This window comes from Jaculus jaculus, chromosome 8 (genome assembly GCF_020740685.1).
Source record: "Jaculus jaculus isolate mJacJac1 chromosome 8, mJacJac1.mat.Y.cur, whole genome shotgun sequence".
Classification (NCBI taxonomy): Eukaryota; Metazoa; Chordata; class Mammalia; order Rodentia; family Dipodidae; genus Jaculus; species Jaculus jaculus.
In genome coordinates, this window is record NC_059109.1 from 18,068,004 (window position 1) to 18,082,923 (window position 14,920).

At 43.0% G+C, this 14,920-nt stretch overlaps 1 protein-coding gene across 2 annotated transcripts in view; it reads left to right on the forward strand.

The window, feature by feature from the left end:
• The window catches only part of Adgrf1 (adhesion G protein-coupled receptor F1), a 61,970-nt gene that overhangs the window by 3,064 nt on the left and 43,986 nt on the right, over window positions 1-14,920 (forward strand). For both annotated transcript variants that reach the window (XM_045157302.1, XM_012947613.2), the window contains exons 2-3: window positions 9,899-10,029; window positions 11,120-11,177. In XM_045157302.1, the coding sequence (XP_045013237.1) occupies window positions 9,961-10,029; window positions 11,120-11,177 (127 nt within the window). In that variant the 5' untranslated portion in view covers window positions 9,899-9,960. The remainder of the gene's footprint in view (window positions 1-9,898; window positions 10,030-11,119; window positions 11,178-14,920) is intronic.

Here is a 14,920-nt window from a genome sequence, read left to right on the forward strand (position 1 = left end):
TGTGCCCCGAGGTCAGCAAGCAGGAGGTGGAGAGGTGGCGTCCATTGAGCAGGCAAATGACGCTGACTTCATAGTTCTACTTAAAGCCACATCGAATGAAATCATGAACTGTGGAAATCACTCCGTTTAATCCTGCATAAATTGTAGGAGTTTTTTTTGTTGTTGTTGTATTTTTTATTAATCTATTTGAGAGCAACAGAGAGGAGGAGGGAGAGAGAGAGAGAGAAAAGGCACACCAGGGCCTCCAGCCACTGCAAATGAACTCCAGACACATGCGCCACCTTGGGCATCTGGCTTATGTGGGTCCTGGGGAATTGAGCCTTGAACCAGAGTCCTTAGGCTTCACAGGCAAGCACTTAACCACTAAGCCATCCCTCCAGACCCTATGTGTAGTTTTTATTCCTCTCTTTCTCTCTCTCTGCCTTTGCGATAGTGTCTTATGTAGTCCAGGCTGATCTTGAACTCCTGATCCTTCTGCCTCTGCCTCCTGAGTGCTGGGATGGCAGGCATGCCTGACTGTAGTTCGCTTTCAGATATTCTTTCCTGGGGAATACACAGAGCTGTAGATACTCTGGTGTCCTGGGATGTTGCCTGAGTTGTCTTTGTCTCCTCAGGGAAGTACCCACATGATGTCCAGATCTGCAGAGTCCTTTACTGGATAGATGCATGGTCTTCATAGCTGTGAAAGTGACTCCCAAGTGTGGAGGGTTGCCGTGTTAGAGAGGTCGAATGCCTCACGGCTGAGCATCTCGTCTTTTCCATGCACTGCTGGGGCTCGCCTTGCTAGACGCTTATCTAGTGCAGATCTCAGGTGGGAAGACCTTTCTACCACTGCCCTCCCCGTTGCAGAGACTCCTTCCTGTTCAATGGCTGATGGAAACATGGATTCTGACATGTGGCCAGTGAACATCTATAGGAAGTAATGATACAAGTGGAAAATGCCCTGGCCTTGGGCAAAGCTGACAGTGCCATAAATTCCTCATGTATAGTCCACTGAATAAAGAAAATACCAAGAGGTACTGAGGATCTATCACAGTGATAGAGCACTTCTCCAGTATGTATACGGCCTTGTGTTCAATCCCCAACACCGTAAGGAAAAAACCACAAAGAGATGAATAGCAATGAGGCCTGTGTACGGTCCTAAACTCACAAATTATCAATAGAGTCTTGTTGAAGGTTTGCAGGTTTTCACAGCATCTGTGCATCTTAGTGCAAATGTCCGTTTTCAACCTGAAAAGCCCACCAACCTTGGAGACTAGAATGTTTTGGTTCTTTGTTCTAGTTTAAAAAGTGTTGTTTTAAAAAATATTTTATTTATATATTGGCAAATAGAGAGAAAGAGAAGGGGAAGGGAGCACCAGGTTCTCTTAGCACTGCAAATGAACTCCAGATGCATGCACCTCCATGCACCTAGCTTTATGTGGGTCCTGGAGAATTGAACCCGGGCCACCAGGCTTTGCAAGCAAGTGCCTTGAACCACTGTGACATCACTCCAGCCCCTAAATAACATACTTATACATTAAATTATATAAAATATATATCATATACTATATGATATATATTGTATAAATTGTTTAATATACATTAATATATATATATAGTTTAAGTAAAGACTTGGGATTGGGAAGATGACCTGGCAGTTAAAGGTAGCCACCATATAAAACCTGATGGGCATTTGTTTGTACTGGCAAGAGACCCTGGATGCATGTGTGCATGTGTGCACACACAGACACACACATGCAAATAAATAAGTTTAAAAAATAAAGACTTTAATGTACTTAAGGAGAGTTCTGTATCATTTGTTTCTGAAAACATAAGCCTTTAAAATGCTGACCACTGGACTTCCTTTTCTGTTTAGGGATAAGCAGGTGATATTAGGACAGCTGTTCTCAGGGGAGTAATTCACTCCTGCACAGTTTTGGATGAAGGGAGTTTGTATTGAACAGATGATATTTTCCATGAAAACCTTTCACACTTGTGTTTGTACTATGGTCTGCCCTTAATCTGGGTGAATTAACTTGATTATTTCTTTGTTTTTCTTTCTTTGGGGGGGGGTGAGACAGGACCTCACTACATAGCCTGGGCTGCCTTCCTTCAACTTGAACCAATGTTACTGTCAGACTCCCAAGTGCTGACACTCTAGGCATGGACCCCATGCTCAGATAAAGTTATTATTTTTGCTAAGATACTGGAATTTACTAATGTATTTATTAGGAATATAACATTCTTCTCCCATCCAATTATTAATCAGGCCCTCCCCTGCTTAGCTTCCAAGATCTGATGAAAAGGGATATAATGTTCTTTCACATTGATGACCAGCATATTATTTAAACAAGTAACTAGCAAAAGCAAAGATATAGATAACAGTAGAATTAAGTGATTATCACAATTTTATTATATGAAAAGGTGGACTTTAAAATTAGTGAGAAATTATCAAGGTTGTTTTTGACAAGCCAGGAAATGACCTTGGCGTTTCCTTTTGGAGGAAATGGAAATAATATTTTTTCTTCCCATGAAAACCTAAAATAACCCCAGGAGGAGCAAAGATTCAAATGCATTAAAATTTCAATTATAAACTGAAGAAGTAAAAGAAGACAACACAGGAGAAGTTTTATGATCGCCCCACAGGAAAAAAAAAAAAATCTTAGAGTGGCCTGAAGTTTGAAATTTATAATAGGAAAGAATGAAAAATATAATATAATATATATTTTAAGCTTTCAAACAAAGCACAACAACACAAAAGATTATAAGATGAATGACAGAAATAGGAGCCAATATCTCACACAAAAGTGCCCAAAATCTAGTAGCTTAGCTATACAGAAATGGTTCCTAAGAAAAAGATGAACATTCCAGTAGGAAAACATAAAATATGGTAATGTAAGCCGAAAAATGTAGATGTCTAATAAGCACCTAAAATGTTTAATCTTGCTAATAATTAAAGACATGAAAACTAAAACAAGGAGATGAATACTTTTAAAAATAGTCTTATTTATTGTCAAGGGGAGAGAGTGAGTGAGAATGAATATGCCAGGGTCTGTAGCCACTGCAACGAAACTTCCGATGCATGCGCCATTCTGTGAACCTGGCTTTACATAAGTACTGGGGAATTGAACCCTGATCTTTTAGCTTAGCAACAAGCAAACTCCTAAACTGCTGAGCCATCTCTTTGGCTCCCGTAGCTGGATGTTTTGCTCATCAGTTTGTGCACACTGGAAAGATGTTGGTGGCATTATGAGAAAAGGACCATTTCTGTACGTTGTTGGGGGTAGAAATGGGTACGGCTCTGGTGGGCTATTTGGCCACTTGTATCAAAATTCAAACTACATGAACCTTTGGAAGCAGCGCCTCACCTTGCCCTAACCTGGAGCAATTCTAGCTGGCCTGGAATTTTGATGTGGGAGAGAATGCTTTGTAGAACTGGAGGGCAGAGAGCAGAGGTTCCAAATTCAAGACACCGGACTAGAGGGTGGCTTAGTGGTTAAGGCCTTTGCCTCCAAAGCCAGAGGACCCAGGTTCAATTCCCCAGGACCCATATTAGCCAGCTGCACAGTGGCTAAAGGCCCTGGCATGCCCATTCTCTCTCCCTCTCCCTCTTTCTCTGTCAAATAAATAAAACCAAAATATTTTTAAAAATTCAAGACACCAAGTAAGCTGTTACCCTGGGCATAGCATGGAGCCCTGAAGGATTCTGAATGGATGACATTTATATGTATGTATGTATGTGTGTGTGTATATATATATATATATATATATATATATATATATATATATATATATTTAAATTTGGTATTTTGAGGTAAGGTCCCATTCTAGCCCAGGCCAACCTGGAATTCACTGTGTAGTCTCAGGGTGGCCTTGAACACATGGCAACTCTCCTACTTTTGCCTCCCGAGTGCTGGGCTAAAGGCCAGTGTCATCATGCTCAGCTGGATGTAATGTTTTTTAAACATTTTATTTTTTATTTATTTGAGGGGTGGAGTGCTACAGGGCCTCTAGCCACTGCAAACCAACTCCAGATGCATACACCCCCTTTGTACATCTGGCTTATGTAGGTCTTGGGAAATGGAACCCGAGTCCTTTGGCTTTGCAGGAAAGCGCCTTAACTGCTAAGCCATCTCTCCAGCCCAATGGATGCAGTATTTTTAAGGTAACAGGGATGCCAGGCAACTGCTTGTGTGTCTACAAGAATCACATGGGCAATGGGACTGGAAAACTTACTTTTAATCTTTATAATATTGTGACAAGAATATTATCAAAATGTATAACAAGACTTAGAGTTGGTTTTTAGCATTCAGTGAGTAGCCATCATTGTTTTCCCCTTATGGCAAATGCATTGCTCAAAGGGGGCGTGGGGACACAGCGGCCCTGGCTTGTAATCCCAGCACTGATGAGGCAGAGGCCTGTGAGTTGGAAGCCCTGACTCTAAAACGAATAAACAAGAAAATAAATCACAAAGAATAACTATATAACTTCACAGGAATTTGTAGCATCTTTAGTCTGACCATTCACATACAGAGACCCTGGGGGAAAAAAGAAATATTTTTTGAGGTAGGGACTTGCTGTAGCCCGGCCTGGCCTGGAAGTGACTATGTAGTCCCAGTCTGCCCTCAAATTCATGGCCGTCCTTCTACCTTTGCCTCCGAGTGCTGGGAGTAGAGGCGTGCCCCACCATGCCTGGCTCACATATGAAGACCCTGCAAGGGCCTGATTTATAAGTTCTTCCCAACCATCTTGTGTGTTTGTTTAAAAAACTTTTTATTCCATAGGGAATACCTACAACCCCACTGAGGAGTAACCCTGACAGAATGGGGGCAGGCATGAGGGAGAAGAGGGGACCAAACATGATGTAGCCTTATGAAATATGTTGTTAATAATAATAGAAAACATCAAAAGATCTTTTTTTTCCAATTTATCCTACAATTGTCCTTGATACATGGAATTTCTTGAACCTCCTGACTCAGACCCTATCTATCCCATCGCAATCATATCGAACCAGGGTGCTCACTCTACCCTACTGAAGTTACCCATGTATCTATACCATGGGGCTATGCCCTGTAAGTTCTGTCTTTATTTTGCATGGGTCACTTACAATGTCTCACAATCAGATTGAGTGATGTAATCATGGATTGATGTGGCCATCATCATTTCCTCTTAGCCTAAAGAAAAATATTTTGATATTATAAAATAATTAAGTATGCATTATAGTTTAGACTATTAAAGTCTAATTATTCCTTTTAATGCACCATTACAGTTGAAACAGTTTGCAATGAGTTAATAAAATTATTTGAGAATAAGGAAAAAACTTTTTATTGACAACTTCCATAAACATAGACAATGTAGCTGGGAGTGGTGGTGCACGCTTTTAATCCCAGCACTGGGGAGGCAGAGGTAGGAGGACCGCCATGAGTTCAAGGCCACCCTGAGATTGCAGAGTGAATTCCAGGTCAGCCTGAGCTAGAGTGAAACCCTACCTCGAAAAAAAAAAGAGAAATAAAACTATAGACAATGTACCATGATCACAATCTCCTCCCATCACCCCCCATTTCCTTCTTCCCAAATCTGCCCTCCACTGAACCACATCTTCCTTTCAATTAGTCTCTCTTATATTTTGATGTCATGAGGTTTTCCTCCTGCTATTCAGGTCTTGTGGAGCCGCTTTGAAGTCATGAAAAGAAGCCCACTTTGTGTCTGAGAGACAGCATTGTCAGCACTCCTCTTCCTTTAGCTCTTACATCCTTTCTGCCACTTCTTCCACACTGGGTCATTGGGCCTTGGCGGGTGTGATAGAGATGTCTCGCTTAGTGCTGAACACTCCACTGTCACTTCTTCTCAGCACTGTGGTGAGTTTCGTGTCACCCCCATGGCCACTGCCCAAATGTATGGCTTTTGTCCCCTGTGTGAAGTCTAGGGCTGGAAGTATATAGCTCAGTGGCAGATTGCTAGTCTAACATGCAAAACAGATGAAAAAAGAAAAAGACAGAAAGGATAATCAAGATAGTCATGTTCGTGAGAAAGAACTTTGAAACTACAATGCATGCTGTCGTTTCTGATCAAAGGAGCTTGTTATAAGGAACACAGAGGACAGTCACACCACTGTCAAGAGTTATCAGAATCCTGCCTCAAGGGACTGAGGAGATGTGTCTGTGGTTAAGTGTACTTACTTGCCAAGCGTGCTGGTCTGGGATCAGTTCTCCAGTACCCATGTAAAGCCAGGTGCACGAAGTGTGCCCACTCTCTCTCTCTCCCTTCTCGCTTTGTAAATGAATAAAGAAATAAAATACTTTAAAAAATCATGCCACAAGAAATAAAAACTGACTGGCTCATAGTGCAAAGCAGTACTGTTGTTGTTTTGGAGGTCAATTTGGGGAAATGGCTGACAAATTATTAGTGGTATTGGGGTTAGTTTTACGTTATGTGTGTAAAGGGGTGCACATGTGCGTGTGTGCATGCAGAGGCCAGAGGACAACCTTGGGTGGCATTCCTCAGGGACATCATTTACTTTGTTTGAGGTGGCTGGAGGCCCTGACACACCCATTCCCTCTCTCTCTCTCTGCCTCTTTCTCTTTCTGTCTATCGCTCTCAAATAAATAAGCAAAAATTTTAAAAAATTCTTTTAAAGAATTGGTGCTAAAGGGCTGGAGAGATGGCTTAGCAGTTAAGGCGCTTGCCTGCAAAGCCAAAAGACCCAGGTTTGACTCCCCAGGACCACATAAGCCAGATGTACAAGGGGGCATGCACATCTGGAATTTGTTTGCAGCAGCTAGAGGCCCTGGCGCATCCATTCTCTCTCTCTCTCTCTCTCTCTCTTTCTCTCTCTCTCAAATAAATAAATAAATACAAATGATATGTTAAAAAATTTTAAATATTGGTGTTGGAGAGATGGCTCAGTGGCTAAAGGCACTTGCTTACAAAGTCTGACGACCCGCTTCCAAAGTACCCATGTAAAACCAAATGTGCAGAGTGGCCTATACATCTGGAGTTCATTTTTAGTGGCAAGAGGCTCTGGGGTTCCCTTATCCTCTCCCCCACCTCTCTCTTTGCACATAAATAAATGTAGCTTAAAAAGTTATGTCTTTGTTCTCTGCCCAGTGGCTTAATTCTTAGTAGGTTCTCAGTCAATCTCAGAAGACACCCAGGAATGTAATAAACACTATGAGGAGAAAACAAGAATAAAGACCAGCCAACATTTTCAGGCTATTCTGGCTTAGATTTGGTGATTGGCAGACAAGAGTGAAAGTATAGATAAATGAATGATCTAGGGCTGGAGAGATGGCTCAGGGGTTAAGGCGCTGACCTGCAAAGGCTAACAGTCCAGTTTTGATCTCCCCCCACCCCCTGTACTCACATAAAGCCAGATGCACATAGAGGTGCATGCGTCTGGAGTTTGTTTGCAGTGGCTGGAGGTCCTGGTGCACCCATTCTCTCTCTCTCTTCTCTCTCTCTCTCTCTCTCTGTACTTGCAAATGAATAAATAAAATAATCTATAGTGAAAATTAGAAAATATGCATATAGTAATAGAATTGCAATCTGAATGGTGAGTACATAATAATTTTTTAAATGATTACTAAGGGCATACGATCAAATACACCTTGAGCTGGGCGTGGTGGCGCATGCCTTTAATCCCAGCACTCAGGAGGCAGAGGTAGGAGGATTGCTGTGAGTTCGAGGCCACCCTGAGACTACATTGTGAATTCCAGGTCAGCCTGGGCTAGAGTGAGACCCTACCTCTAAAAACAAAAACAAAAACAAAAAACAACCTTGTGGGCTAGAGATATGGTTCAGCAGGTAAGGTACTTGCCTACAAAGCCTAAACTAACAACCTGGGTTCTATTCCCCAGTGCCCATGTAAAGTCAGACACACAAAGTAGTGCCTGCATCTGGAGTTCATCTGCAGAGGTTTGGAGGTCCTGGTCACCAATTATTCTTCTCTGTTTCTTCTATTTCTTAAATAAATACATAAATAATTAAAAAAATAAATTACTGCCCTTTCATAGGGAGAATGGCTCATATAACTTTTTTAATCTCCAAGCTTTTTTCCAGCTGTGGAGCCGGTTCCGTTCTTCTCTTTTCCTAGGTCTTTTGTCACCATCTTCTTATTTCCATCTGCCCACTTAAAGAAACACGAGACTTGCCTCAAATGCCAGTGGCTCAAGGATTTCTGTACAAAAACACACCCCAACGAAAGCATTACCAAACACCAAAATGAGAAACTGAATAAAGCCAAGGTTACACAGGTCCTCTACATAATCCTGTTTGAGCCACGGATTTTCTTAGTTCCTATGTGGAGGCCTGCTTTTTCCATCACTGTGTGTGTTGTGTTGTTGTGTTTTGTGTGTGTGTGTGTGTGTGTGTGTGTGTGTGTGTGTGTGTATGCCTGTGGGTGAATGAGGGATGTCCTGGGGGTGGGATGATGCACGTGTGCCCAGGTACACATGTGAGTTTTAGACAGAGAGGAGAGATATCAATCTACTGGGAACTTTTCTATTTATAGAGGAAGAAACATAATTCCAGATATATTGAAGGCAGAACACCAGTCCAGAGCCCAAGTGTGCCTAAGATTAGATCGTTGCTCAAGATGCCGGGCAGCGTTGGTGAGAGCCAGTCCAGGTCAGCATCACTGTGAATCAGTAGACAGCTGTTGGCATAAACACTTGATGTTTGGAATCCAAAACCACATCACTGAACAAGCAGGGAGACAATGAATCACGTCTCTAGAGGCGTAGCAGCGAATTCTAATGATTGTTCATGGTGCGCTGAAGGACGAGGGTTATCAGAAATGAAGTCACTTGAATGAATTCTAGGAAGTGTGTGTGTGTGTGTGTGTGTGTGTGTGTGTGTGTGTGTGGTGGGGGAGGGGTCCCGCCCTGGCAAGTTTTGCCACAGAAGGTCATATCAACATAGCTGCGAGCTGAGCCCCAGCGGCCGTAGGAACGAGGTGTGATATGAACACCCAGGCTGTGGTGTCAATGCCTCCTGGTCAGCTCTCCCAGGATTCTGAAAGTCTTTCTTTACAGTTTTATTTATTTGCAAGCAGACAGAGGGAGAGAGCCAGTGGAGAGGAGAGAGAATGGCTATGCCGCAGCCTGTAGCCACTGCAAACGAACTCCAGACATGTGTGCTACCTTGTGCATCTGGCTTATGTGGGTCCTGGAGAATCGAACATGGGTCTTTAGGCTTCACAGGAAAGTGCCTTAGCCACTAAGCCATCTCTCCAGCCCAGTTTTCGGTATCTTTTATAGAGAATGTTCATACCTACATCGCTTCTTGGCCTTTGGGCCAAGATCAAGTTGAGAATGTTAATACCCAAATGTACTGTAATTTGATTGTATTCCCATTCCATCACCCTCTTTGGTCCCTCTTCACCACTGCATTCTAGTGAGCACCCTCCTTTTTCCAAGTAGCCCTTCCTCTGTTTTGATGTCTCATTCATTTTTTCCTCATCCTTCCTCTATGTCAAAATACTGATGGGCTCAGAACTGTGGAGGACATGAGATTACATACAAAAGTCGTGTGTGTCTCATTGCTTCTTTTTCATGTTTCCCTAAAGGGTGTCAGAAACAGGTCAGGTTGGTGGTAGTTTTTACTTGGTTCCCAGTGCTTTTCTCTTTAGGCCCGAGCCAGTGCAGTAGCCGCTGGGGACGAGAGGCCTCAGATGAAGTTTATTTTTATTTATTTGAGAGACAGGGAAAGAGAGGGAGAGAGAGAAAAAAGAAATGGGTACACCAGGGCCTCCACCCACTGCAAACAAACTCCAGATGAATACACCACCTCAGATGAAGTTTCAAGTTGGCCCAGGAAGCAACGGAAGACTAGCAGGAGAGCCCAGCTCTGACCTCTCTCTTTAGCCCAAAAAGGCTTGTTTTTGCCTCATAAACTTACCGCTGCCCTCCTTGTCTAGTCACAGACTATGCACCTGCCTGCTGATGCCCAGCCCACAGAAGGGAAAAGGAGCTGCCAGAAATGAGAGCCAGACTGGTGTGGCTCATCTCCGTCTTCACTGTCACGATGGGCCTCAGTGGCTTCCTGCAGGTGAGTGGGCAAATGCCCCCATTTCTCCTCGGCCTTCCCTTTGTTCAATCCTTCCGGCACATCCAGAGTCTATCACTCTTTAGACAACTATAATTACACAATTAAAAAATATATTTTGTTTATTTATTTGAGGGGGGGGAATAAAGAGAGAGAGAGAGAGAGAGAATGGGTACGCTAGGCCTCTAGCCACTGCAAAGAAACTCCAGACACATGTACCACCTTGTGCATCTGGCTTTGTGTGGGTACAGAGGAATCGAACCCAGGTCCTTAGGCAAATGTCTGTCTAACCACTGAGCGATCTCTCCATTCCTGGAAACTGCATGATTTGATGGACTTGGAATCAGAAGTCATGAGTTCTTTTTTTTCTCAATTTTTATTAACATTCCTTGATCATAAAAAATATCCCATGGTAATACCCTCCTTCCCCCCACTTTCCCCTTTGAAATTCCATTCTCCATCATATCCCCTCCCAATCTCAATCAGTCTCTCTTTTATTTTGATGTTATGATCTTTTCCTCCTCTTATGATGGTCTTGTGTAGGTAGTGTCAAGCACTATGAGGTCATGGATATCCAGGCCATTTTATGTCTGGAGGGAGCATGTTGTAAGGAGACCTACCCTTCCTTTGGTCTTACATTCTTTCCGCCACCTCTTCTGCATTAAGCCCTGAGCCTTGGAAGGTGTAATTGAGACGTTACTCAGTACTCCAGTCACTTCTTTCCAGCACCATGATACCTTCTGAGTCGGCCCAAGGTCACTGTGATCTGAAAAGAGAAGATGCTCTAAAGTCATGAGTTCTTATCTAATCATTGCTGCCCTCCTCTGGGGAGCTTGGAGAAGTTAACTTTGTTTTTCTGGTGCTCAGGTGACTGAACTGCCAACGAGTTTTTTCCTGCCCTCTTTCAGGTCCTCCCTTCCTTCAGACCATCGTTCAAAAGCACTTCCAGGGAGGTCGTTCTTGTCCATCTTCCTACCGTCCCTGTCTTGGGTACTATGTCCTTAACTTCAGTTTCTCTGGGAAACCCAAGAATGCCTTATGACCTGTAACTCTCCAAGGCTTCACCATAACGATCATCTTTTCTTTCTAACAGAAACATCATGGCATCAAAACAAAAAGAAAACACAGTGCAGGCAAGATCAAGCCTCCAGGTAAGACGATTTTACATAGCCTGGCTTTGGTGCCAAGAGAACAGCAGTCTCTGATGGGTGTATGGTCTTAGGCAATTATTGAAACATTCCAAATCTGTAGAGTGAGAATAATAGTAATTCTTTTTCTTTTTCCCAAGGTTGGGTCTCACTGTAGCTCAGGCTGACCTGGAATTTACTATGTAGTCTGAGGGTGGCCTTGAAGTCAGGGCGATCCTCCTACCTCTGCCTACCAAGTACTGGGATTCAAGGCGTGCGCCACCACGCCCAGCAAACAAACTCCAGAAGCATGTGCTCCTGACTTTATATGGGTACTGGGGAATCAGACCTGGGTCATTAGGCTTTTCAGGCAAGTGCCTTAACCACTGAGCAAAGTTGTACTGTATTAGTGATTGTTTTCGTCGCTGTGGCCACATATGCTACCAGAGCAACTCAAGGAAGGAATTGTTTATTTTGCTCATGCTTTAAGAGACTTGAAAAGAGTTGAACATGGTGGGAAAGTATGGCAACGGGAGCCTGGGTTGTCTACTTGAAGTTTATCTGTAATCCCGAAGCAGGGAGAGATGAAGCTGGTGTTCGGCCCAATCTCCACCCACCCCTCACTCCTCACTCCTTTTATTCAGGCTGTGGGTTGGCGCCATCCACATTTAGGGTCCATGTTCATAGTGGTTTGATCATATGTCCCCTATAAACTCCTGTGTTCTCAATGCTTGGTCCCCAGCTGGTGGAAATTTGGGAACTGATGTTCCTAGAGAATCTGCAGTTTTGGGGTTGATCTTTTGGGTGTTACAGCCAGCTGTTGTCCGCTTGACCTTGGCCAAGAGGTGCGGTCCAGATTCTGCTCATGTCACTTTTTCTCCTGCCATCATGGAGCTTCGTCTTGAGTCTGTAGGCCAAAATCAACCATTTCCGCCCACGTTTCCTCTGGTTGGACACTTGTCCCTATCCTGTTAAGGCTCTCTGGAAACTTCAAAGGCACATTCAATGATGTGTCTCCTAGGTGATTCCAAAATCCAGTCAGGTTGACAATGAAAATGAAACATTGCACATAGTAGCTGACATCGTACCTGACAATGGTGTGAATGTGTGTGTGTGTTACCGTTATCTTCTCATTACTGGAACAAAACACCAGACCAGAAGTGGCTCATGGGAGGAAAGGGTTTATTTCTGCTTAAAGTTTCACGGGGAAACTGGAGTGAAGAAAGCATGACAGGCCTGACCAGGAACCCTGGGTCACTTTCCATCAGCGGATAGGAAGTAGTTTTAGAACTGGGCTTGGAGCTGGGCTATTTTACCCCAAAATCCACCCTAAGTGACACCTCCTCCATCAAGGCTCTATCCCCCAAAGGCTCCATAACTTTTCCAAATTGCCACCAGCTAGGGACCAAATATTCAAAACTCATGGGGGAATTTTGCATTCAAACCACCAAAGTGTGTGTGAGTATGCGTGCACTATGTGTGTGCACATGGGGAGACCAGGAGACAACTTGGGGTGTTATTCTTCAGAAATATCATTCACCTTTTGAGACAGGCATTGGCCTGAAGGGACCCTCTTGTCTCTACCTTCCAGCACTGGGATTTTACACACACACACACACACACACACACACACACACACACACACAGATTTTTTTGTTTGTTTGTTTTAAATTTATTTTGGAGATTGAAATCAGGTCATTATTCTTGCGTGCCAAGTACTTTACCAACTGAGCTATCTCCTCAGTACTTCTGTTCTGAATTTTAACCTGCAAGTTTGGTGTTTAAAGCACTGTGTGTATTTCCTCATGAAAAGAGCAATCAACGCACATGAAAAATTTTTTAAATTTTTGTATTGATCTCTGTGCTTGTCATAGGTCTGTTTAAATGGTCTATCTCATCTTGATTTAATTTTTGTAGGTCATATGAATCAAGGAAATCATCCATTTATTTCAGATTTTCAAACTTGGAATATATTTTCTTAAAGAATATCCCCTTGATTTTCTGAATTTCATTGGTATCTGTTGTAATAGTGCCTTTTCATCTCTAACTTTATTGAATTGTGTCTCTTCTGTCTTTCTTTTGGTCAGATTGGCTAAGGGTTTTTCTTTTGTGTGTGTGTGTGTATATATATATACATATAATTTTTATTTATTTCTTTTTTTAAGTATTTTTCTATTCTGCAAGTACAGGCAGTTTGGTACCATTATTAGGCTCATCTGTGACCTACCCCCTCCCCATTAGCCCCTCCTTGTTGAGGTATATGGGTCGTGCATTGTGGAGTTAGCCCACAGTTATTGGTACGATAAATGTCTCTGTATATCATGACCCAACATGTAGCTCTGACATTCTTTCTGCCCCCTCTTCTGCAAAATTTCCCTGAGCCATGTTGGGTTCATTTTTGGTCTGCTTCAGTGATGAGGTGTTGGGGGCCTCTGAGGCTCTGGCTCTCTGATTTGGTAGGAGTTGATTTTTCTCTGTGTTGGTCTCCTTCTCCCTTGTGCTGGTATCTGGTTCATCAGGAAAATAGCACCCTTGCTTGTTTCCCCAATTTTCCTTAGTTTCAGCTGGGGCCCTTTTGAGGTATGATGGGGTAGCTCTCTCCTTAGGATCTGCATCTATCTGAAAAAGAGAAGCAGATTCTCCAACGGAGAGTAAGTTAGCACCAGGACAAATGAGATAGCCCTTACTTTTTTTTATAGAGAGTTTAATAGGTGTAGGCCCTCTTGTAGCCCATGATTGATGGTAGCTTGATACTGGAGAGTGGTCTTATGTTTGGATATGGTTCTGACTTGTTTCCCAGCTCCAGCTATGGGTCTTGTACCACTGAGGGGATCAGTTAGCCAAATCAAGAGCAGTTGGTTCCCCACCATGGCTGTGTGCCACTATTGCACTTGTGTGGGCATCACACCAGGTTATTTGCTGCTAAGTAGGTTGGACCATGAGTTGCTTGGACAGATATTGGTCATTTCCCCCAGTCTCCCATGTAGCACCTTCTGGCACTAGATGTGCTGACTTTCTGGGGACTGACTCTCTCCTGGCTTCCAGCCGTGCTGTTCCATTTTACATGTCAGCTGCATATGGTGTCTTCAGCAATAGGGTCTTACCACTAACCTTTGGTGGGTCATCAAGTACTCGGACAGAAATCTGTCATTCTTTTAGAAAGCCTTGTAGGTTTCTTTGATCAAAAGCTCATTGTGAGTGATAGCCCCATGCTGGTACTGGGAGTTACAGGTCAGTGTCCCCTAAGAAAATGAGGAAAAAATGTAACTAATATATAGAAGTTAGAGAGGAGAGAGAGAGAGAGAGAGGGAGAGGAAGAGGGAGAGGGAGGGAGGGAAGATGTAGAGGATTTAGGTTAGACTTGATCCTACCCTCTCCAGTGTCTTGTGGTTCAGGTGTTTCCTATAAGGGCCTGGTGAAGGTTCAGCCATTTGGTCTGCCTTTTAGAAAGTAGAATAGATTACAATAGATTACCCACAGAATGGGAGAAAATATTTGTGGGTTATCCAACTGATAGAGGCCTAATCTCTAGAATCTACAAAGAACTCAAAAATCTAAACAGTAAGAAGTCAAACACCCCACTCACAAAATGGGGCAAAGAGATGAACAGGCAGTTCACAGAGGAAGAAATACAAATGACAAACACACACTTAAGAAAATGTTCATCATCCCTAATCATCAGAGAAATGCAAGTTAAAACAACTATGCGATTCCACCTTACCCCAATAAGGATAGCAAACATCAAAAAATCAATCAAAAATAAATGC